The sequence below is a fragment of the Triticum aestivum genome, chromosome 4A (genome assembly GCF_018294505.1).
Source record: "Triticum aestivum cultivar Chinese Spring chromosome 4A, IWGSC CS RefSeq v2.1, whole genome shotgun sequence".
NCBI classification, from domain to species: domain Eukaryota; kingdom Viridiplantae; phylum Streptophyta; class Magnoliopsida; order Poales; family Poaceae; genus Triticum; species Triticum aestivum.
The window spans coordinates 749,977,482-750,000,260 of record NC_057803.1 but is presented as its reverse complement, the minus strand read 5'-3'; the positions used below and the strand labels follow the sequence as shown (position 1 = coordinate 750,000,260).

Here is a 22,779-nt window from a genome sequence, read left to right as displayed (position 1 = left end):
CTCGGCAAGGGCCGGCGGGAGGGCTTCATTTTTAGTCGCTTCTTTTAGTTTTGCTAGGGTTTGTGTCCTGCTCAGGAAGACAAGGCGGCGGCGGCTCCCTGAAAATGGATTAAAGGTCTCCCCGCCTAGCCCCCGTTCCAGCGATGCGTCTAGCACCGTTGGTGGGCGTGTGTAGGTGTGTCTCCGGCGGATCTTTTTTTGGTGGATTTGCTCGGATCTCGTCGTTGTTCGTCCACGTTCGTGTATCTTCGGGTTGGGTCCTTCTGATCTACGTTATTCTTCATCCGCAATGGTTGCTGTTCTAGTGCGCTGATCCTACGGGGTCTTAGCACAAAGACTTCCCGACTGTCTACTACAAGTTGTGCCCGACTCCGGCGATGGAGGGGCGATGACGGCAGCACGCATTCGGCTCGCCTAAGTGCTTGTAGTCGTAGTTGGGTGGTCTACGGATTAGGATGTAATTTCTATTATTTTTGGTATTCGTTGTATTGCCATGACTGAAGATGAATAGATCGAAAATTTTCTCGCAAAAAAAATTATAATAGGAGTACTAGATAGTGTTGGCTCTGATTCTAAAATAAAGAGAGACAGTATTGGCTCCCTTAGGTTATTAAATTACATGACATACATACATACAGTAGTATAATATAACTTGGACGGGCAAACAACAAACAGCATCAGATGGAGGAGTAGTAGGTTTGTTCCCATTTTTCTCACTGTGGTCAAATCTTGTGCATGCCCCCCACCAACCATTTGTTCTCCAGGATCACGCTGCTGCTGCTTTCAGGATCTCAGGGCCCGTCGCAGTGCTGCTGGAAACCTCCTGTGCCAGGCTCTTCATCTCATTCTCAGCGCTGCTGGACTGGGAAACCTCCCGTGCCAAGCTCTCATTTGCTGGAAATTCCTCATCTCGTCGGCCAGAGACAAGAAAGTCGATCTTGTTGGGATGCTCCTGGGCTTCTTTCCTGGCGACTTCAATCATGGCGCTGATGCACGGGCTGCTCTCTGCTGCTCCTCCATACCATTCCACGTTGCAGCTAAACGCGACACTTGAGAGACGGCGGAGGTGCTTGATACCGAGCCGAGGGTCTCCTCTATTTGCAGATGGAGGTGGGCCACCGTAGAACTGGAACTCAAAGGTAAGGCATCTCAGGATCGGCATCGCTCCTTCCTGGAAGGTGATAACCCGTGGCATGCGGCAGTCAACTAAGAGAAGCTCGAGCCTCGTGAACCCTTCACCGCTGATGGCTATGGGATCTCGCGGGACGACCTCCAGCCTTAGCCCGAGGTAACGCAGCTTAGGCATCTCCCGCAGAATCTTGAGATCCTGCTCCTCCTCAAGTTTGCAGATCCTGATATCCAAGGAGCCAAGGTCGTTGAAGTGATCCTTGATCCACCGTGGAATTCCCATGTGTTTTGTGCCAACAATTAGGCCCCCGCTACTAAGTGCGAGCACATTAAACAGCTTAACTGACAAGATCTCCCTGGCTAGCACACGAGACACAAGATCACTCTTCTTCCAGGCTTGGCGGATGCACTCGGGCACTCCCTCCAATTTCGAAAGCTGGCAAGCTTCCCAGGGTAGTGTACCCATTGTATAGTCTAACTCCACATTCTCCAGCTTCTTGAGCCCTCCGATTTCCCTTGGCGTCTTCATCACCCCTGTATTACGCAAGCGCAACCGCTTCAAATTCTGCAATTTCCCGATCTCACGAGGCAGTTGTGTGAGCCCGAAGTTGTGACTCAGGTCCAGGGTCTCTAAATGATGCAGGTCTCCGATTTCACTTCCTAGCCTTGTCATGCTTGCCCATCCCACCTCCAGAGTTTTCAAATGCTGCAACTTCCCAGTCTCCGGAGGCAGCTCTTTGAGTTTGGTGTGATGCAAGTTCAGATTTTCCAAATTCTGGAGGTTCCCGATCTCACGTGGTAGCTCTTTGAGCCTGCCGTTGTAACTCAGTTCTAGTGTCTCTAGATGTTGGAGGTCTCCAATCTCTCTGGGCAGTTCTGCTAGCTGGCGGTTGTGACTCACGGCCAGAGTCTTCAATTGTTGTAGGTCCCCAATCTCATTGGGTAACTCCATGATCGATGTGAATCTTACCTGCAAAGTCTCCAAATACTGAAGCCTCGCTATTTCTGGTGGTATCTCACTAATTCCTGTCCCCTCTAGACCAAATAGGTGTCTCACACGGGGCAGTCCACATATAACCTTCACATGATGATTCCCAAGAGCCTTTCTGACTGGCAAACCCCTAAAACCATGAACACGCTCTTCGAATTCAAGATGTTGCTGATGATATTGAAGATCCAACACCCGCACATGTTCCAACTTCTCAAAGGGGGCATATCTCTTAGCACCTTCAAAAACAACAAGAGATCGAATCTGAGACCAATCCAGTCCAAACAAGGGATCCATCCCCTCCACTGCATCTGCACCATCATCAACTTGATAATTGTCAATGCATAGCCGATGGATTGTAAAGGCACATGAGGATTTGATGTCGGAACTGCAAGTAATGAAATTATCTTCACGTGATTTCCATCTAAGGAAATTTCGCATAATCGGATTCATTCGGTAGGCCCCGTAACCAGCCCATAGCATCAACCCCCTGTTGTGAAGCTCTTTGAGATAGTCTTCCGCTGCATCTCTTTTATAAGTAAATCCTTCAGCGACCCACCGCATGACCAAATCATTCATGTGAAAATGGTAATTCTCAGGGTATATACTACAGTGCAACAAGCAGGTCTTCAACATATGGTGAGGAAGATTGTCATAGCCAATCTGCAGGCTCTCTACCAATGGTTCAAACCCTGGAGTGTTCTGAATTCCACATTGCTTAACTTGCTTCTCAATCATATCTTGCACATCACTTGCATTCACATTTACCCCTAGTTGTTCTTGTTGCTCTCGGATCAGTGCCATTGCTGAAAATAGGCAAAGTAGTGCTAACGGCACACCACCACACATGCGCGCAATCGGATGGTTACAGTCAAAACCTTGTCCAGCCGTCTCAGGCTTCATCCGTGTGGCGAGATCTTCCCATCCGTACTGCCATCTCCTATCAGACGTACCATATGTTCTCGATACGGGATTCATTCTGATGCAGAGCTTGCTATTATCCAAATCATCTCCTGGTAGAGAAGCAATACGAGTAGTGATGACAATTCTACTGCCAAGATTATTTTCTGGAAAAGACCTCCTGATGATGTCCCATTCTCCACGATGCCATATGTCATCAATTATTACCAGATACCTGGGCAAGTTGATTACACAAGAATAAGATAGTTAGTCGACTGCATGAGGCTCGGCTGTAAATTCATTCTTGAATAGTACACTAATTCTGTTATGATCCCAGCAAGCGGGCCACAAGAGGATGAGGTCCAGAGCCCACCGAAGCGCAACCCAAGGCCCAGTAACCGGTAACCGGCCCACCAGTACGCCACCTAGTGGTACTAAGCAGGTGAGGCGAGCGAGTGGAGAGACGACTCTGCGTGGCGGCGGCTATCTCCCTCCCGATCCCCTTGTAATAGATTGAACTGACACCATAACAGTTGGTAATCAGAGCCTTTTCCCACAATCTTCCTCTCGCTCGGCACAAGCTGGCCGGACGATTTCCGTCGATAATCCAGACGAGGCGCGGCAAGACGACCGTGATGGAGGAGCAGATCAAAGCCATGGCGGCCATGTCGGCTACGTCGGCGAAGATCGACGAGATCCACCCCGTGGTGCTGGACCTCCAAGGGTGGAAGCAGGCGATCAAGAGGTCGGTGGACAAGCTCCGAGCGGAGGTGGGCGACCTGTGGGCGCTGCTGCAAGACAAGGGCAATGGCACGGAGGACGCGCCGACGGCCCCCCTTCCATCCCATCCACCGCCACCACTCAGGCTACTGGATCTACCGCCCCTGATTCCTCAGGACACGGTGGCGCGTCTCGTGCGGCCTGCTGAGGAACAGCGTGCACACGGTGGCGGCAGCCACGGGCCAATTGGCCATGGAGGTGACGGCAATTATATGTGGTATTATCGTTATATATGGGCATGTGCTTCATGGATCCGGATTCTGCTTTGGATGAGTCGTGCTATTTACAGAGTGTTCCTAGATTAATACAAGAACCAATAAAACTCATGGATAACCATCCATGAAAACAGGAACAGAGTGCATGCTTAGATAGTTGATGCCTGATGCTAATCTGAACCTGAAGTCAAATGATGTCATGTTTTAGCTTGTAGATCGTTAATCTGTTGATGCTTTGGTTACATTGATTCTGACTTCTGAGACATGCTAAGGTTGTGTTATCTGTATCCAGAAATAAGAGACGAGTGGATGCCAGAGGCTCCTCAGCGAATTGAGCCTCCTGGCCGTCGGATCGGCTCCTTGATGCGTTTCCGGCCGTCCGATCCCCCTCCCGAACGCCCTCGACCGTTGGATAGAAACTGAGCGCTCGTTTCACTCCCGGCCTGCCACCACACGTAATTCCAGTGCCCCCCGAGGGCATTTTCGTCATTTCACATGGCTGGAAAAATACCCAATAGCAACATGGGTGTGACCTAACCGTCGCTCCTCCCGCACTCGCGCAGCCGCCTCCGCTCGCCCAACCCTCTCCCCGACCTCTCCCTCCCGTGCTAGAACCCTAGCCGCCGCCTCCCTCCCGCACTCGCGCCTCCCCCGCCTCGCCTCTCTCTCTCCCGCGCCTCCCAGCCCCGCCGCCGTCGTCTTCTCGCCCAGCCGGCCGCCGCCGCACGATGCAGCGCCCAGATCCACGGCGGGATCGACGCGGCGTCGTTGACCTGAGCCACTACCGTCCTCGAGGTCCTCCCACCCCCTCTCGCCGTCGCGCCTTCCCCTTTCGCCGTCGCGCCGCTTCCCTCCTCCGCCCCTCCCTCGAGCCGCCGGTTGGCGCCTTCCCTCCCTGCCTCGCCTCTTCTCCTCTACGTCGCCTGGGTTGGATGAACCCTAGCCGCCACTCCCCCTCTCCCCTTCTCAGCCGCGCTCTCCTCTCTCTTCCCCGCCTCCACTCGCGCCGCCACCCACCGGGAAGCACCACGGCTGCTGCTGCTCCTCAGGCGAGCTCGCACATCATCATCGGGAGGCGAGGACGCTGCTGCTGCTCCGCTCGTGGACATGGAGCCTTCCTCCCTGCTCGTCAAGGTGATCTCTCACCCATATCCCCTCCTCCTATTCTTCTTTTTCTTCTTCTCTAACCCCCATCTCGTCTTCTCTCTATTCTGTTGGTACAACGGCTAGCGACGGCAACACCGACAACCAAGGGAAGCTCCGGCGAGGTCTGCTCCTTCTCCACCTGTAGAGGAGCCTGCCAAAACACACACCATGGAATTGGAAGGTCCCCTCCCCCTCTCTATCATCTATGTTCCCTTCCCTCTTTCTTCTACTAGGCCGATTCCGCTTTTTTTCTGCTCTTGTCTTGTGTGATCTAAATTTGCTCAGATCCTTAATTAAGTCATTAGCGGAATATTTGTTTGCTTATCACACAACAACTCATCCAAGTGAGACCCCTCTGCCTATTTCTTCTCTTCAGAGGTGAGGAGAGGAGTGGAGAGCAAATGAATTAATGAGAGTAGAGGAATTTATTTCAAATCACAAGGTCCTTGAGTCAAAACAAAGCAAGATTTACAGCTTCCCGGTAACAAACAAAATCCCTGCACCCACTAGCCACAAAGAGACGTACAAAAAAAACCGTGTGTTCAGATATAAGATAGATGAATTGATGGATCTTTAATAATTAAGCCATGTATGTATCTATGCGCTGGTAGGTAGTTGATGTAGTTTGAAGCAAGCAACAAGCGTGGAGTGGCTGTCATGTCACTCTTTACCTGATGATAAGATAATTATCTATTCTAATGTCACTTACCTGATAAATAAAGCCAATTTGGTTTGCGGCTTTCTGCCATTCACATGTTGTCCAATGATGCGGTCTGAATCATGTAGACATATTTCTCCAGTCCTCACTGTTAGGCCTTTGGCTTCATTCATACTGGTTACTTTGGTTCTATTAATTAAGACAAAGTAGAGTAGGAAACCTCACTCACTGTTATTTCTCTTGTTCCTCTTGTGTAGCAGGATTCAGTTCGGTACAACACCGTCGCCATCATTGTTGTGATGAGCGCCTTGGCGCTGCTGCTTCTGTGTGGTGGCGCTGTTCGACACCCGCTACAAAACCAACGAGGGTGAGCTCCTCTCCTTGCCTCCGGTGGGTGCTCTGAGCTCGTCGTGTCCGTCAATGTTCATTATTGTGACACGGTTATACAGCGTTGTGAATGGACAAATTCAGTTTCGTCCGATTTTCTTCTTCTTCAATTCTCTTGTTTGCCTTAGGATGAACTGAAATTTAAATGTATTCTTCCTGTCTAACAGTGAAGATCGATTTGGAGTGGTGGGTTTGGGGGAGCTTAGTCAACTTAATGCAGTGTGTGCTTTGCGCGTTGTTTCTGGTGAAGCAGCATACTAATCATACTGATTCAATGTTCTAATCCAAACATGTGTAGTGCATAGTGCAGTTGCCAATATTCTATCTTTTATGGAGTTTCTTGAGATTTATTGTGACTGCTATGATGGAGTTTTTTTTACAATATTCTGTGTCCTATGGAGTTTCCTGGTCGATGGCAGGCTGTCATGATTTTGGTTGTGACAGTCTTTTAGCTATGACTTTCCCTACTAAATATTGCTTGTGCATTAAACATGATTTATTTACACAGCTTTCAGCTATACAGAGTACAATAGCAACCACTAGAAAGAATATATTTAACCTCACTGCAAGTTAAGGGGACTTGCTGTGTATTTGCTGATTAGTGGTTCCCTATCTTGGATATGTCATATTTTTAGTTAGTTAGTGGCCTATATGACTTTGATTTGGCCCACGATACTTCTTTTGTACGGTTCTTGATTTGCTAGCATATATATTCTGAACTTAATTTTGTTTGCTCTTATTTGGTGTTCTTTCTTATAATATTTTTTTATATGACGTAAGCTTGCTCTATTCACAAGAGTTTCTCCATGTTTACGAAAGAAAGATTGGGTTCAGAGCACCTTCCATGTTATATTTGATTTGTGATTTCTGATGTTCAGGTCAAGGTGGACTTGAAAGAATACATGCAGCCACCTTTGTAACGCCATTGGCTTTGTAGACTTCTTGTACCTTCAGTGTCCATCTTCCACCTCCCGGTTCGCTTGGCCTCAGCCAGGATCTTCTCCACCCTGCTCTTAAGTAGTAGATAGAGACCTGTCCAAATATGATTTGCCATATGCTGCTGCGCTTGGTTTAGAATCGGTTTACAAATATTAATTTCTTACTAATTGATACACACGTGACTACAGAAGCTGTATCAATTGTATGGATAGACTAGGATCCGGCGAACATGCATACATTCAGTTCTGCTCTACCCTCCAGTTTTGGTTGCCAATGTGATTGCTTGATATTTAACCTATGACTGATCTTGCTAGGTCCATGCTAATAACAATCCTCTTGCATTTAAATTTGAGTTTTACCCGGGCTCAAGTGATATGCACGTTATGAAAGGGCGAGAGTGGACAACCTGATCTGCTTCAGTGGTGACGAAGGTACACATGTATACATTGAGTAGCAAACTCCATTACTTCTGAATTATATTGATGATATCGTATCTGACATTCTGGTTGGTTTGGTGTTCCTCTTTAGAATAAAGGTCTCAAGCTTCTATTTTATCCAATGGCATTTTCTATGTTCTTCTTATATTGATGTTCAGGCCAGATCCCACCAGACTTTGCTTTACTTTGTAGTTATCATGAGAGTAAGTAACAAACAGTTTTACTTCTGTTTATCCCTTTGTCACTAGCATGCACATGAGGTGGTCCTTTTAGCTTCTCTGTGGATTGTGTATAGGTAGCTGTATTTTGGGTACTAAACTGCTGTATAGTTTTGTTAATGCCATAGTTTTGGTTAGTGCCAGATTTAATCGAGTGGGTAAAGGAAAATGGTACAAAACCACTGTTAGAGTTGAATTCTGCTTGATGCATACAAGAACCGATATTGTGAACATTGGGTCCAATTGGGTTGTGGATTGATTTATTATGATGGCGAAACACGCCTATGGCGAGATTATATTCGATGATGTTGTGCACTCTTCACATGCTTAATCCTAGCTAATTGCTTCTCTATCATCTTTGAACTGCAGGAGATGATCGAGTTGGGCTCGGACGTTGCTGGCCGCCGGCTTGGTCTGCAAGAGGACTTTCCCCTGCCGCGGCAGGCCATGGAGAGAGTAAGATTTCATGGTCTTTTTGATCTCCTATTTCCTTTTCTATGTGGAGTAAGTATAATGATGATGGATCTGGACCTGTGTATTAGATTGTGACCTTTTTGCTCCTTTGCAAGCTTTGCACGTTTTTAGTATAGTTTTTCCATGCTATATTGCTTAAGCATCATTCTGTCTTGACATGATATGCTAATTGGATCTTCACCTTGGAGATTTATTGCGTATGTACGTGGTTCATATAGCGTTTAGTCTCAACCCTCAAGAGGTGCTAATTATGTTTTATTCCTAACTCTGTGCTTTAATGTTCAGTTCTGATGGGTTTCTTTCTTATAATGTTAGTAGAAAAGAAAAGAAATCAAATTGTTTAGGCTTCTTATAAATAGATTTATCCACCAGATTAAGTCGTAAACAAACATTCAGATTCAGGCCCTCTCCCTCTCCCTCTGCCTCTCAGTAAAAACAAGGGCCTTTCTTCAGAGTTACACTTGGTTGACTGATTTGGTTCCTTGGGTTCAGACCAGTTTCATCTTCTTTGGTTGATTGATGGATTGATCCGCTGATCTGCATTGCTTGCAGGGTGACCAAGTGATTGACTCTAGGGCCGCCGTGGTGGTGCTCGTGGTGCCCGACGCCTGCTGCGGCGCGCTCATTGGCAAAGCAATGGTGCTCTTTTTTCCATTAACATGATACTAAGATAATAAAGCATGAGGGTTATGTAATTTATTCATGGTAATTTTAAAAGGAAAAAATCAAACTTGCAAAGATTTATGATGTTAGAGATAAATGCATTTATAAAATGCTCTCTTTTCCCCAGATTAAATGGCTAACACTCACATCTGTGTGCTTGACAACATGAATAGAGGTCACTCTCACCAAGTGCTTCTCAGATTATTTAATAAATATGTAATCCGAGTTTGAGGAGGTGCAATTCATTGATGATCTAAACTTTGAACTCTCTATTTGAAACATTATTATTTTACCCGTAGGCCATGATCCACGAGTATAGAACATGAATAGAGGTCACTCACCCCAAGTGCTTCTCAGCTTATTTAATAAATATGTAATCCGAGTTTGAGGAGGTGCAATTCATTGATGATCTAAACTTTGAACTCTCTATTTGAAATAGTATTATTTTACCTATAGGCCATGATCCATCAGCTTTTATTATGTTCCAGATACACTATTATGTCTGCTTAATGATCAGTGTGTTTATGCTCTATGGTTTCTTACAATTTTTCCTGGTCCCTTGCTTGGCCCTCTACTAGCTGCCAAGATCTGATGCTTATCTAGGTCTATTTTTGCCCTGTTTTCACAGAGATGCGTTAGGGTTTATTCTCCTGATTGGTGGTTGGTAGTGCTCTTCTGCCGACAATGAATAGGTTGTTGCTCTTGAGGATGGGTCGACCACGTTGCTTCCTTGCACAGGTGCTTGTCTTTTTCAGCTTCTACTATTTTCGCATTACATCCTATCCGACTTCTATTGTTTTGGCATCATGTGTGTTCATGGTGTTTGTTCACTGATATGTTTATTTTGGCATTATGTGTTCATGTTGTTTGTTGAAGGATCTACATCCTAGGTGTGGTTCTGTATATATTATGGCATTCGTGGTCTATTTTGGCGTTGTTGATTCATGTCCACGTAGATTTCAGGTTTTGACTACATAGCAGTCTAGGCATGTATTTTCAGTTGAGTTAAGGATTTTTTTCTCGCCATGGTTGATGCTTGATGCAGCGGGGGTCTATTGATGGCAATTTCAAGTTAATCGAGTGGTCGCCGTCATGTCTGATGGCAATTTCGAGTTAATCTGTTCAATTCACCACCGAATGACCACTCCTCAAATTTTTCAGACTTTCCTCATGGATTGAAGTCCTAAACTCCACAATTACCCCATGGTTTTTGGCTTGGAGGACTTGGTTTTGTTGGGGGGTATGCTTCCTCTCACCCGGATCAGGTTGCCACGCCGCTGGATGAGTCAGCTGCTTTTTTGATTTTATTCCCACTCCTCGCTACATCCGAGGCAAGCTCCCTCTACTTCTTTCCTTGTGTATTTTGGTTAGTTTTGGTGGTCTTCATGTTTCTAGGACTGTGGTCGTAGGTACCCTAATAAAACTGGTGTGCAAGGCAAGTTGCGGCCACGAGGTAGAGCTGCTATTCATGAGGCGGAGTGTAGATGAGTGCTTTAAGTTTGTCTGGGCTGAAGGACTTCTGTACTACAATGGTACGATGTTACTTGCCTCACCTGCCTGCAATCCTGAATTGATTTAACCAGGACAAGAGAAGCACATGGGTGTCAACCTATCATTTTTTTTTCTTCAGGTTACTTGCTTCTGGGAGGCTTGGTGTTTCTAAGAGTAGTTTATCTCACCCAGCTACTTGAGAGGTTACAATGTTTTGCTCTTCCACACAAGTTTATTCCTTGTGTAGATTCTTTTCATTGCTTGGCCACGGTTTATTCCAGGTAAGCACATCAAAATTTGGCTGCATATTAAATTGTTCGGAAACGAATTGCGTTAGAATGTTCAACAGTACATACATAAATAATGAAGGCCATAATTGCAAAAGGTTGTGTTGGTTTGGTTTACACTTTACTGTTAATTTGTGGTGTAATGTGCAAAATTTCTTTGCAGGTAACTAAAGATAGTTTACTGTCGAGTGAGTCTTATATATTGGAGCTTCTTTTGAATCACAGGAGGAATTGGCTGAATTTGTATAGTGGGTTGAAGATATTAACAATGGTAATTTGTTTATTCAGTCTCTACTTTAGATGAAGCATCGACATTGAGCCATGATTCTACTTCATCTATATGTATTCTGGATGATTCGTTACTGTTGCCGTCATCGAACAACACAAATGCTACTTCATTTGATCTGTTTTGTTTCTATCGTCTCAATTTATTTATTTTTGAAAATCTGATATGTTCTACTCAGCCTAATTTTCTTCTTTTGCACATCTGGTACCCATTATGAGATGATTTTGTGCACCTTCATAGGAAGGCTCACTGATCCTTGTTTGTGTTTTCAGCTCTACGTGATGTCCGCAAGGATTGAGAAGACAATTGGTCGGATTGCTTTTGGAAGAGGCATCAGAAAGAATAGAAACCATGATGCCTATGTTGATTCAAAGTATAGTTATCAAGCAAACCATTGCTGTTATTAGTTCTTAGTTCCTCCTATATGTTTGAGAAATTCAAATGATGGAATCTATGGTCCATATTTCCTTTAATTTGTGGAATATATATTGTGTAACCAATAGTGGACTGGATGGGTGCTGCCATCGTGCTTTGCTATTTCGTGTAACAGGCTAAATCGAATATGAATCGTGTTCTATCAAGTTGGATATAATGTCACTGCATTTGTAAATAAGTTATTGTGTGATGTGATTCTTCTTTGCTTTTGGTATAATGTTCTAAACCTGTGCACTTTTCCTTCATCATGTCAACCTATCAAATTTGAAGTGTGACCTGCTGTGTTCGATGGTCACCAGGTTGGATATGACCGCACCCGGCAGGGGTGCGGGGTGCGGCAAGCCGCACTTTCGTTTTATTGCCTGGTTTTATTTGTTGGTTGTCTAGCTTTTTCTCTGTCTGACAAAATATAACGGTCAAGAGCAAATGAAAAAAAGCACAACATAAACAAATCTACACCATGGCCAGACAGAAAATATTGATGGAGGTGTGGTTTCTGGAAGTAACATAACCTTTCAAAATGACAAATAATCGTGATTTCTGTCATTATTTGCTTAAATTCAGTTGAATTGTTGTCTAGAGAATACTTGGTCAGTTCTTCTGTAAGAAAGCTAAAGTTGGATATTAGGTGCCTTAACAAAGCTAACTCTTTTAAGCAATTACATCACAAAATTTGTTGCATCATCTACATGGCCCAATTGCTAGATATATTATTCGGAACTATCTAAAGTTGAAAGGTTCTGATGCTAAAATGGTACAGTTCCCTTAACAGGCTTAAGCATCATTTGTTTCTGCATGTTGTACATCTTGTGCTTCTAAATATGCAATATTTTTAGCTTCTTCTTCTTGTATGTTTGAACAGAATAACTCAAGTTTGTCTTTATGTGCGGTAACAAATTAACTAAGAAAAGCATGTGTTATGTATGAAGCAACAATAGATTGTATGCATTGGGTGATTTTTTCCATATCATTTACGAAACCAATGAGACGACCCATTTATTTTGAATCTCATTTACGAACTTCTTCTTTGTTCAGAGCATGTTTTTATCTTTGGTCTCCAAACTTTGAGTATTCACACTCAGGTTGTCTTTTTTGCGGTTTCAGGTTCTGTCAAATTGGTTTTAGTTAATGTTTCTTGTGTACTGTGGATACTAAGGGGCAATGTGCACAACTACAAAATTCAGAGCAGCGAAACCCACATATACTACCTGAAGAAGAGGTCTCTGTTCTCCTTTAGTTATCACCTTTTATTGTTCTTTTACTACTTATGATGCAAGATAGTTCTCTGGGTTTGTTGTTTTACCTTACAATACCTAACAATGGAGATTCATGTCGAGTGGCTGCACTTTCGGTATTGAACTTCATGCCGAGTGGCTATCTTTTGTGGTCTAATGAACACACTGAAATGGATTCTGACTTATAATCTCATGCCGATATTAAGCACCACTATGTCTTGCTCCTATAACAATTGAATGTTTCTTCTTAACTTTATTGTTATTCTATATGAATGCATATGCTAAACCGGGATTCCTTCAACTTAGCATTATCCGCTTGATCAGAGTGTTGGGACTGGCACCCGCTTATTCTACATGAATACTTGAAGCGATCTGCTCGTGTGTGTGACTTTGTCCGATGATTAGGCTTTAGATTTTCTGCTGGTTTATCTTATGATTCATGGTAGCATTTGATTTTTTTTTCAATTACTATGTCTCAATTGTCGAACAGGACAGTAAGAATCTAATAAAACTCTTGCACAACAAAGATTGTTGTCCTTTAGTTACCCAGACCTTTGTTTTCATGGTATAAAACCAACTGTTGTCAACTTTAGTACTCTGGAAAATTATATAACCATTCTGAAATTTCCTATGACACAGGCTAAGACAAGCATTGTAAGGATCCCAGTTAGAATGATGCTTGATCTCCTGGTAGAGCATCTTGGGCTTCACAAGGCCATCTGAGACTCGGGCTCAATGAGAACACAATGAGAGTCATCATTCTCTCTGACACTGCTGTTCAAGACGACCGGACCTGTCCACCGCGCATGCCCATTACCGGTGTATGAACATTGCATCCTTTAATTTACCCTGTATATGAACATTCCATTCTTCAAATGTGTTGTACTATCATTCTGGTGGCTATGGAGATGTGTTGTACTGTAGTTTTGGTATCCATTGATGATGTCTTGCTCCGAACTTGAATCTGTAGTTTTGGTATCTATTGATGATGTCTTGCTCCGATTACACTTGAATATTTCTTTTTTATTTTTTTATCCTGATTGAATACATATGATAAGCCTGACTTTCTACTAACTTCACCATTACATGCATGGGCATATTGTTGAAACCGGCACCCTTGCCCCAAGGCGCGCTGCTGATCTAGTTATAAATTATGCAGCGCAAGGGGTTTGAATGGTTTAGTAGGGAGAGTGAACCCTTTAGTGACTTTTCTTTTGAATAGTTTGGATTGCTTACCACATGTGTCACGTGGTAACCCTTTAGTGACTTAGTGCCTATAAGACGCATGATTAATTAGTGCAATGTGATAAGAGGAGATATCTTTAATTTTTTTTGTTTCACTTGATGGCTGTAAGCTTTTGTGTTCAAAAACAGGAGATTCAGCTGATTACGAACCAAAGATTCAGAAATTTGGTTGAATACATATATATAAGGGGTGAGCACAACAGGTATGGGCTGAGAAGTTGTTTCACTTTTGGTCCTGGGATTCTTGTGCATTCCTGAAAGTAGAAAAAAAAATGCATTGCAACATATTGCCAAAGTTGATTTGGAAAATGGTGGTTTCATTCTGCTTTGCATGGCTGCTTCCTCTGCGTGCTGAATCAAGTTGTGGCCCTAGTCTTGAAAAGGCATGATTTTTTTAGGCTAAGATTATGTATGCCAATTTTGGCACTATCAAAAGTCGCCAGTATTTGGCAAATCAAGTGCCAAATTTTGGCCCCAATCCAATCCCTAAATCTTTATATTTTTGTAGTATTCTGTTGTAAATGTTCATTGCTAGTATTCTGCTGTAAATGCCATTCTATACTCAATGGTGCCAGTATATGAATACTGAACGAGTGCAGCGGTGTTCTTTTATGTTCTTCTCTCAATGGTGCTCGTTGAAGTCTTTCGCCTTGCAGATTGGAATCCAAGTCGATTGAAAGCATGTGGTGAATTAAAGGAGCAGAGGGAAGCATCAATGCTGCACTTGAAGCTGAATCACGGTCAAAGGTAGGTTTCTCTAACACCAGAAAGACTTTTTCATCTGCATTTCTTTTCTACGGCTATTTGCATGCTAAGTTGTGTTATAAGATTGTATTTTTATGCTGTGTACACCCTGAGTGTGCCCATCCGGGTCTTTTTTATATGTAAGCTGTTTAATATTACAAAATTTGGCGTTCTGCATGAAAAGTTTAAGCACAATATTTGTTTTGAAAGAAGTTTTTGAGTTCCCTGATTTAACAGAAACTCAATCGAATTAATATCAGTAAAAATGCATGAAAGTTAGAATAGTATGTGCTTGTCGAATTTTAATTTAAGCTCAATCACATGTGTAATGTGTTGGTCGAATTTTGTAAATAAAATAATATGGGGCTTTGTGAGCTCGTCAAGCCTCCGATGAGTCAAGCTTGAGCTTGAGCTCATCCCTAAGCTCACGACCTGAGCTAGAGCTCACCATTTGGCTCGTGTGCAAATCAAGCTCAAGCCAAATTTCATTGTATTCACGTGTGCTTTGTTGTTTTTATCCCTTACAATCATTTAGTCCACCAAAGAACATAATTATTTCCAATTTTTTGCCTTCTGATGTAAACTACAAAATTGTTCATGTATTTGTAGATGGGTGATGCTCTGTCAACAGAAGCATCCAAAGTACATATGGACAGAAGAAGTGTTTAGCAAAGACTTCTCTTGTTTACGACAGCAAGGGTGAAGCTATTTGCCTGCAAGATAACTTTAGTTCCTCTGTTGAACCGAATCATATTTTTTTTTTGGTGTTATCTAACCCTGCACATGAAGCTCGATGAGCGACAATCATTAGAACGGGAGGCAAAGGTCAACTGAATAATATTCTGTCGTGTATGTGTACGATCAAAATAATAAAGCTAGTGCAGTTTAATTAGCAATGCTCGTTGAGTGGTGATCATTTTAGTAGCACTTAATATTCAGTTTTGCTGGTCATGTAATAAAAATAATCATCTCATGTTATATATCACTGTATGTGGATCAAAGGGACCCAGAAATGGGGTATCTTGCTCACATAGATTTTGACCAGCCTATTCAAATGTGGGTGCGTAATACCATATAAGCTTAATGTTGACTTTAATTTTATGCTGCATAATTCGTATAAAATACTACTCCATCCGTTCCATAATGTAAGATGTTTTTTGGCACTAGTGTAGTGTCAAATAACGTCTTACATTATGGGACGGAGGGAGTAGTTCTTTTTTGGATGATCCAGTTTCATATTAGTTGTGCGTCAAAGGGATGACTTAATTTTCACATATAATCGAATATTGACATGCTTGAAAGGGCTGGCATCAATCGTTCTGCAGATTTGAAAATGGATACCGGACATGAGGTTGTTACTGCAAAAGCGGGGGGAAACCCTTTTTCGGTAAAGGGCTGGCATCAATCGTTCTGTAGATTTGAAAATGGATACGGAACATGAGGTTGTTGCTGCAAAAGTGATGCTTTATATCTATCTGTTTCTAGGGGGTGATTCGTCAAATGCACATTAAGTGGGAACGGTCCCCTCCACCATGACCCGTGCCATTCATCTCCCATCCAATGGCTCAGATTTCGTTTTTCTATTGGACATACATGGCCAATCGATTGACTGCATGAGAATACGCACACGTTAACTCACCCTCAGCAGTCACGGCCACTTATTTGTAGGAGTAGTTGAGGCTTTACCGGGTGCCCGTGCTGGGCCATGCTACCGAAGGGTCATCTGTTTAACGACTGCAATTGCATGACGGCTTCCTCTGATGACAGTGAACTGAAGCACATCTATTTAACGGCAATTGCAATTGCTCGGGTCATCTAAAATATAAGATTCATGGCCACTATCACCCAGGACTTAGTTTTATAGAAGAAGCCCATCTGAATAAGGAACCAGAAATTCAACCCTGACATGATTCGAACCCTGGCTGCACTGAGTGCCACTGCCCACCCTTGCCGCTAGGCTAAAGCTAGTTCTCGCTCGGGCCATCTAGAACGAGGAGTGTAGTGGTGAACTGCGGCACACGGTGCTCATGTTGGCAGAAATGTCTGCCTTCTGGCACTACATGTAAAACACTGTACGCCGAGTATATTGACGTGTGCCAAGTATTAATTATAGTGGGGGTTGAGTATCATAATTATTGTGGGGATCCGAGTTTTTCTTTCTCTCACCGGTCGCATTGATGATCATTTTTTTGGTTTTTCGATCTAAGATCATTTTGCGTAGCCTGCCGCCGCCAGTCGACCCCATGGGCCTCTACTCTAACATCGGCGACACCACACGGCCTCTTCTCCGACCCGGCGGCCTCGCGCGACACGGTGACCCGTCACAGCCGTCATCCGTGCGTCTGCCCGCATATCGCTCTGCGCCAGCCGTCACCGCCCTGTCCCAAGTACATCGCACCCTTCACTGATCGAGCAACGGGTTGCCGCTGGGTCGCCCCGTCGGGCCGCAGCGCCACCGCCCCGTGGTTCTCCCTGTAGTTGCATCGACCCACGCAGCCGCTGCGTCGCCCTTCCAGGCCATAGCGCCACAGCACACGGTCCATGCTGCCATAGCGAGGCCGTTCCCACGATTGCACCGGCCCGCACGCTGCTGCTGCGTCTCCCCTTCCGGCTGTAGTGACACGGCCCGCGGTCCACCGCTGCCCCATGGTCGTCCGCTCCAGGCCGTCCCCGCGGTTACACCGACCCTCGCGCTACCGTTGCGCTGCCCCATCAAGCCGTAGTGAGCGTCGCATGCGGTCTTTGCACGGACCCTTGTGCTGCTACTACATGCGGTCCACTTCATCATCCACGCGCGTCGACTTCTGTGTGGTATGCGCCACGACGCCTTCCTAGGCGCCGGAATGCCACCGTCGGCGCCAGTCTCCGTCAAGTTGTCAGGTTATTCCTCGCCCACTTTGAGCACCGTCGCCGCGCTAGTAACCTAGCCGACGCCGCCGCCTCCTCAGGTCGCTGCCGCCGCTCTTCTTCCAGGTCGACGGCGACTACCTCGACATCGGCCACACCGACTCGACATCGACCACAACGTACCTCGCACGGCTACCTCGACCACGGCTACACCACCCTACGCTCTCGGCTACCTCGACATCAGCACAAACGGCTACCGCCTTGCTTGAGCAACCTCATCGGTTTCCCCTCCAGCCACGACTTCGGCGATGCATTGACCGTTACGACTGTGAGGGGATATCAGTCGGCTTACCTTCGAATTCTTCTCCAGTCTCACCGTCTGCCATTATGATTGTGTGGGGGGCGGGATGTTGAGTATCATGGTTATTTAAGAAATGTAGAATAGCATAGATCGGGGGCAGGACCGAAACTTCCTGCGTGCGTGAAATTTGCGTTTTTAGCCCCGCAGTATTGTCTATTTAGACACACTATATTCCTGCTGTAATATTTTGCGCATAAGCCATCAAAACTGCCTGTTTTCGCTAACAAAATGTAAATTTAGGCTTAAAAATGTCTCGGGAATTCAATTATTGGTCCAGTTTTTTCACGTAATACATGCGCTTAACATGCTATCTTTTGCATATGATTTTACTAGTCTAGATTAATTGTTTAGCACTCTTAATCACTAAGTAACAAGTCATATAATAGCATGTTTAAATAATTGACCGTTATTTTTATTAAATAAGTTTATCAATATCGCGTTTATGCAAAAGAGTACCTGCTGTACTCTCATGATTTTTGCATAAATTGTAAATGACCGGAATCGTCGACAAGGAGTTTCCTGAGTTGGCTCAGACCGGGCTAAACTACCTGACATGGGCTTCGGACGACGAGATCTTTCCAGAGCAAAAGTGTTCTGAGGGCGATCGGTGAGGGGTACCTACTAGCCCCAAGTTCGCCCCCAAAAATGCCCAAGCTTTGCATTTACTCTCTCATCACCTATGTCATACTCTGAAAGATGAGTATATGGCTAAGCGGAGTGCTTCTGGCCTTTGGACTGCTCTTCAGCAGCGGTTTGAGCGGCTGAAGTACAATGTGAAACCGCACGCAGAGGCGGAGTGGATCCCTCTGAGATTTGCGGACTTCAAGACGGTTGGGGAGTACAATTCCGTGCAACACCGTATTTATACTAGTCTTCAGCTGTGTGCTCCTGAGGTTACCACCAATGTTACCTTGGAGGTTGAGCACATGGTTGCCCCTACGGTGCCGCGACTGGACGTTGATGCTGCTTCCAAGATGATTTCTAACGAGGATGGGATCACCACTATGGAGATTAAGGCTGAAGTCAATGGCTTCTTTTCCGAGTGTACATAGCATACCTCATTATTTATCATGATTTCGTGATTTCATACAATAAATTCGATTTGGTTGTAAGCTCTATGAGAGCACAAACTTATTCTTTATTTTGGCGCTTGGATGACATTCATCTCATTCATTTATTCCATTATTATTTATCCATGATAGTATGTTATGTTCTGAAATGTATGCATTTGTTATTAATGTAACTTCTTCCTCACTTCATTACATTAATTAGATGTCATATTTTAGAACGCGTGTGGCGCCCGAATGGAGGATACTTGCCTTGCCAACAACGCTACCACACATACCATTTTTCGAGAAACTAAGTACTTTGAGTCTATTAAAAAATCTCTATGAAGTTTACGACAATCGCCCGCTGCTATGTAGAAATTAATGATCTGGTTTCAATGATAAAACTTCTTCTCCTTTGCAGGTTATTTTTTGTTGTTGTATGCACTTGCTTCTTACGTGGTCTATGCTTCCCGTACGGAGTACCAACCGCTGTTCAAGATGGTGTGTTCACGAATGGAGCGGGTGGCCATGGAGGGTTTTTTCCCAACATGGGTAGCAGCATAACCCCCTTATTGGTCCATCACCTCTTTTGATGTAGGCATAGTGATTGTCCTATTTGATTCTACTAGTGCCGTTATGTTCCTTTTTTATAATTTATTTTTAAACTATTTGTGTTTGGTTGTGTGCATCCTAGATATGTTGATGCTGGGTGTTGCTCATCATGATTTGTATCCAGTTGATGCTACATTTTGAGTTAATAAAAATGCCCTTATAAAAGAACATGCTTATGCTCATCTTAATCTATTTAACCATGACACTTGTGCTCCTAAGTTGAGCTTACAATATAAATGCACTTATTGATATTTATATGGAATATATTTTGAAATTGGACTATTTATGGTTAACATATGGTGTCTTAAAATTATAGTTCCAAATTTATTATGTAAAATATAGCTGTATACATTCTTTATCAATCTAATAAGAGTCATATACACGCTCTATATGTTTAATTAGTCTTTTATTGATTAACTAAAAAGAAAGAGTGTAAAAATATGATGGATCAAGATAATATATCTCTACTTTCAGTATACTTTTGAGAGTGTGGTCCGTCGTCATCGTGTCCTTCTCCTGAGGATTTTGTTTGCACACGTATCTGTCTGGCTTTCTCCTAAATTGGGATTTTATTTTCCAATGATTGTGGATACTAAATCTGAAGCCTTTTTTGTTGTTTCATCTAAGCCGTTATTTATATAATAAAAATAATAGATTCTAAATTATTTATCAAAGTAACTTGAATATTCTAACTTTTTGTAAATATATTTGTAGATACTAAAAATTGAGTCTAGAAATCTATACTTAATCATAAGTGGATGAACATGAGATTTGTTTATCTGATTAATCTCAAACAGAAAATTTGCGAAAAAGTTTAAATAGTTACTGCTGCATCGTATTTACTTTTTGCCTAGTAGTACTGATTGAGCCTAGAGTTCGGATCTTTACATCAGATTGATAACTACCTGGAGTGAAGATTTGAAGGAAATATAGATGGAAAAAATTCTTTTATTCTCAAATTTCTATTGTTTCATGGCTGGTTTCATAAAGAAATCAACTTCTTTTTATGCCAAAATCCACTGTCTTTCTATTAGATTTTGTTCAAAGTACAAACAACTTGAACGAGTTAGCTTTTCAAATCACATTTTCCTAAATCTAAATTTGAAATCCTGGACCTCGCAGTGCATATTTCAAAAACATTAACTAATTAAACTGAAGCTTTTATATAAATTTGCGCACCTTTTATCTTGTAGGGAATTTGATATGGCGTCGATGATATCTTCCTCTGACCTAGCTTGGGTGCCAGCAAGTGGTTCAGCTCCTACTTGCTGGAGAATACTTGTGAGAACCTCCATCATGTTAGGGCTTGGAGTGACAGATACAAAAGCCTGGATCTGGAACTTATTTCCAATCTCCTCATACACAAGGTTGGCAAGGGTTGTTTTCCCCACGCCGGCCATCCCTACAATGGATGCCATTTTGAGCTGCGGCTGCACCATTCCTTCTGCTGGTTCTTCTAATTCTCCTCCTACCAAGTATCTGATGAGGTCATCCCTCCATCCGGCCATACCAAAGATCTCTGACGCATCCTTGCGGACAAATGGAGCTCGAGGAAGTGGAGGTGGTTTGCTGGGGGTGCTAGATTTTACGTCTCTTCTTGAAAATAAGCTGGAGATGGGTTGAGCACGCTTGTTCTTCTCCCACTTCCACTTGCTACGGCACCGATCTGACACTTCATCTACTCTTGCCCTGAAATCATGGAAGGGGCTTGCTTTGATCTTGCTCTGTATCATCAGGTGCTTGTTTCTGTTGCTGCACTCCATGGTGAGGATGAAGTCGTCAACAGCGTCATGCATATCGTCGGCAAGATCCAGCGCTTCCTTCTTCAAGTCCTTGGATTCGGCATCGAGAACCTCCTTCTCCCATGCCGCCCAAAGAATAGAGTGCATAGACTTGAGCTTGGATTTGATGAACCTGACGTCCTTCTGAGTCCGGCGCCGAAGCTTGTACTCCCTGCCCAGCAAAGCACCCAGCTTGACTACGACGGGCCCCAAGGCCCCCGTGGCTGCGGTCACAGGAGCTTCCTCCATGGCTCACCTAGGCCGTATGCGCTGGACTGGAGTGCCTCCGATCCGTCGGAGCAGGCGCCGGTCCGGCAGCCGACCTTGTGAATTGTGTCTATCTGGGTGGAGCGTGGATATCGACCCCCAAATGGACGCTTCCACTGGTCATCAGAACAACGATAAGATTAACATAACCGTCCCAGAGTACAAGGAGGCGAGAGAGCTTGTTAAACCGGCTTTGATTCCAACCAATATGAAAATGGAGCTTTCTCGTCATGATCTGGCAAAGCTAGAGTAAGTGGTGACAGAATAGATGTGCTTCTTTTGATTTTTCTAATGAATGGCCAGTCCCACAAGCGATCTGAAAGATCTGCACCAAATTTACAAACAAGCAAAGCCAGAAGACACGGATGGTTGCCTAATTTCTTGTGCCCTCAAAAGAAAAGCCTTCATATATTTTTCTTCTTCTTTTCCTTTTTATATTCAAAAGGTTTTTACTTTCACTTTCTTTTCCTTTTGAAAAAGCACTAACTTACTCTCAGTGGCTATCACTATCCTTGTAAATATATAAATGAATATCACTAGCAAAGAAAGGAACATGATGCTCTCCTTTCCTTGATAAAAGAAGAACAAGATTATTTTTCTTTTGTGTCTTTGGTGTGTGACATGGATTGGCATACTTACTCCAAGAATAGGATGTCAGTGGATGCTTTCCTTAAAAAACGAGCAAAGCCTCATTATATTAATATTAGTACAACGGTGACCAGTGAAGATGGCATGCCAAACTGTGATCTCAAGACAAAAAGCAACCGTCACTATATTACAGCCAATATAACAACGCTTGCTGTCTTGTGAAGCAACGAACATATACACTATTTGCACTTCTGTAGATGTTTTTCCTTGTCAAGCGAGCAAAGCTACTCCATGCATGCATCAGCCCAAGCAGAGAGGGCAGCAGCTTTCCTCGCCTCCAACTCGAATGATGATACCCGTGTTTATTTTTATGGGCGACATGACCAAAGCGAAAGACAAAGGCACAATGAAAAAGGACACCGCATTGTACCTCCCTCCCTCTGGTTATGCCGTAATGATACGATCTTTGACTGAATCAATGTATCTTTTTCTTTTTTTTGCAGGCTATCTATATGTGTGCCGGGTGGTTGCAATCTTGGTGTTACTGTCGACAATTATGAAATCGTGGATCTTGGTTATAGTGCTACCACTCCTCCATATGTTCTCGGATTGTATGTA

The 22,779-nt window shown here is 43.8% G+C and overlaps 1 protein-coding gene and 2 long non-coding RNA genes across 9 annotated transcripts; 2 read left to right on the top strand and 1 right to left on the bottom strand.

Moving 5' to 3' along the window:
• Positions 1-515: 515 nt before the first annotated feature.
• LOC123088619 (disease resistance protein Pikm1-TS) lies at positions 516-21,746 on the bottom strand. The gene is made up of 2 exons (XM_044510833.1): positions 20,705-21,746; positions 516-3,251 (listed from the first exon to the last, which is right to left on the bottom strand). The coding sequence occupies exons 1-2, from the start codon at positions 21,553-21,555 to the stop codon at positions 767-769; spliced, it is 3,336 nt and encodes a 1,111-aa protein (XP_044366768.1). The 5' UTR covers positions 21,556-21,746; the 3' UTR covers positions 516-766.
• Positions 4,564-10,264, top strand: LOC123088620 (uncharacterized). 7 transcript variants are annotated; one of them, XR_006441982.1, is made up of 9 exons: positions 4,564-5,338; positions 6,076-6,182; positions 7,081-7,176; positions 7,456-7,572; positions 7,737-7,781; positions 8,166-8,252; positions 8,823-8,909; positions 9,562-9,671; positions 10,095-10,247. It is a non-coding gene; the product is annotated as an uncharacterized lncRNA (long non-coding RNA). The 7 variants fall into 7 exon arrangements; XR_006441978.1 differs by having other exon boundaries at positions 7,670-7,781; XR_006441980.1 differs by lacking the exon at positions 7,737-7,781 and having other exon boundaries at positions 10,095-10,264.
• LOC123088621 (uncharacterized) lies at positions 10,343-11,630 on the top strand. The gene is made up of 4 exons (XR_006441986.1): positions 10,343-10,465; positions 10,564-10,705; positions 10,875-10,982; positions 11,270-11,630. It is a non-coding gene; the product is annotated as an uncharacterized lncRNA (long non-coding RNA).
• Positions 21,747-22,779: the final 1,033 nt, after the last annotated feature.

Bases quoted from the DNA above. Each gene is read 5' to 3' on its own strand.
- LOC123088619 (XM_044510833.1), bottom strand. From the start codon at position 21,555: ATGGAGGAAGCTCCTGTGACCGCAGCCACGGGGGCCTTGGGGCCCGTC. The intron at 3,252-20,704 runs GTGCGCAAATTT...CAACTTGCCCAG, and splicing joins AATTCCCTACAAGATAAAAG to GTATCTGGTAATAATTGATG.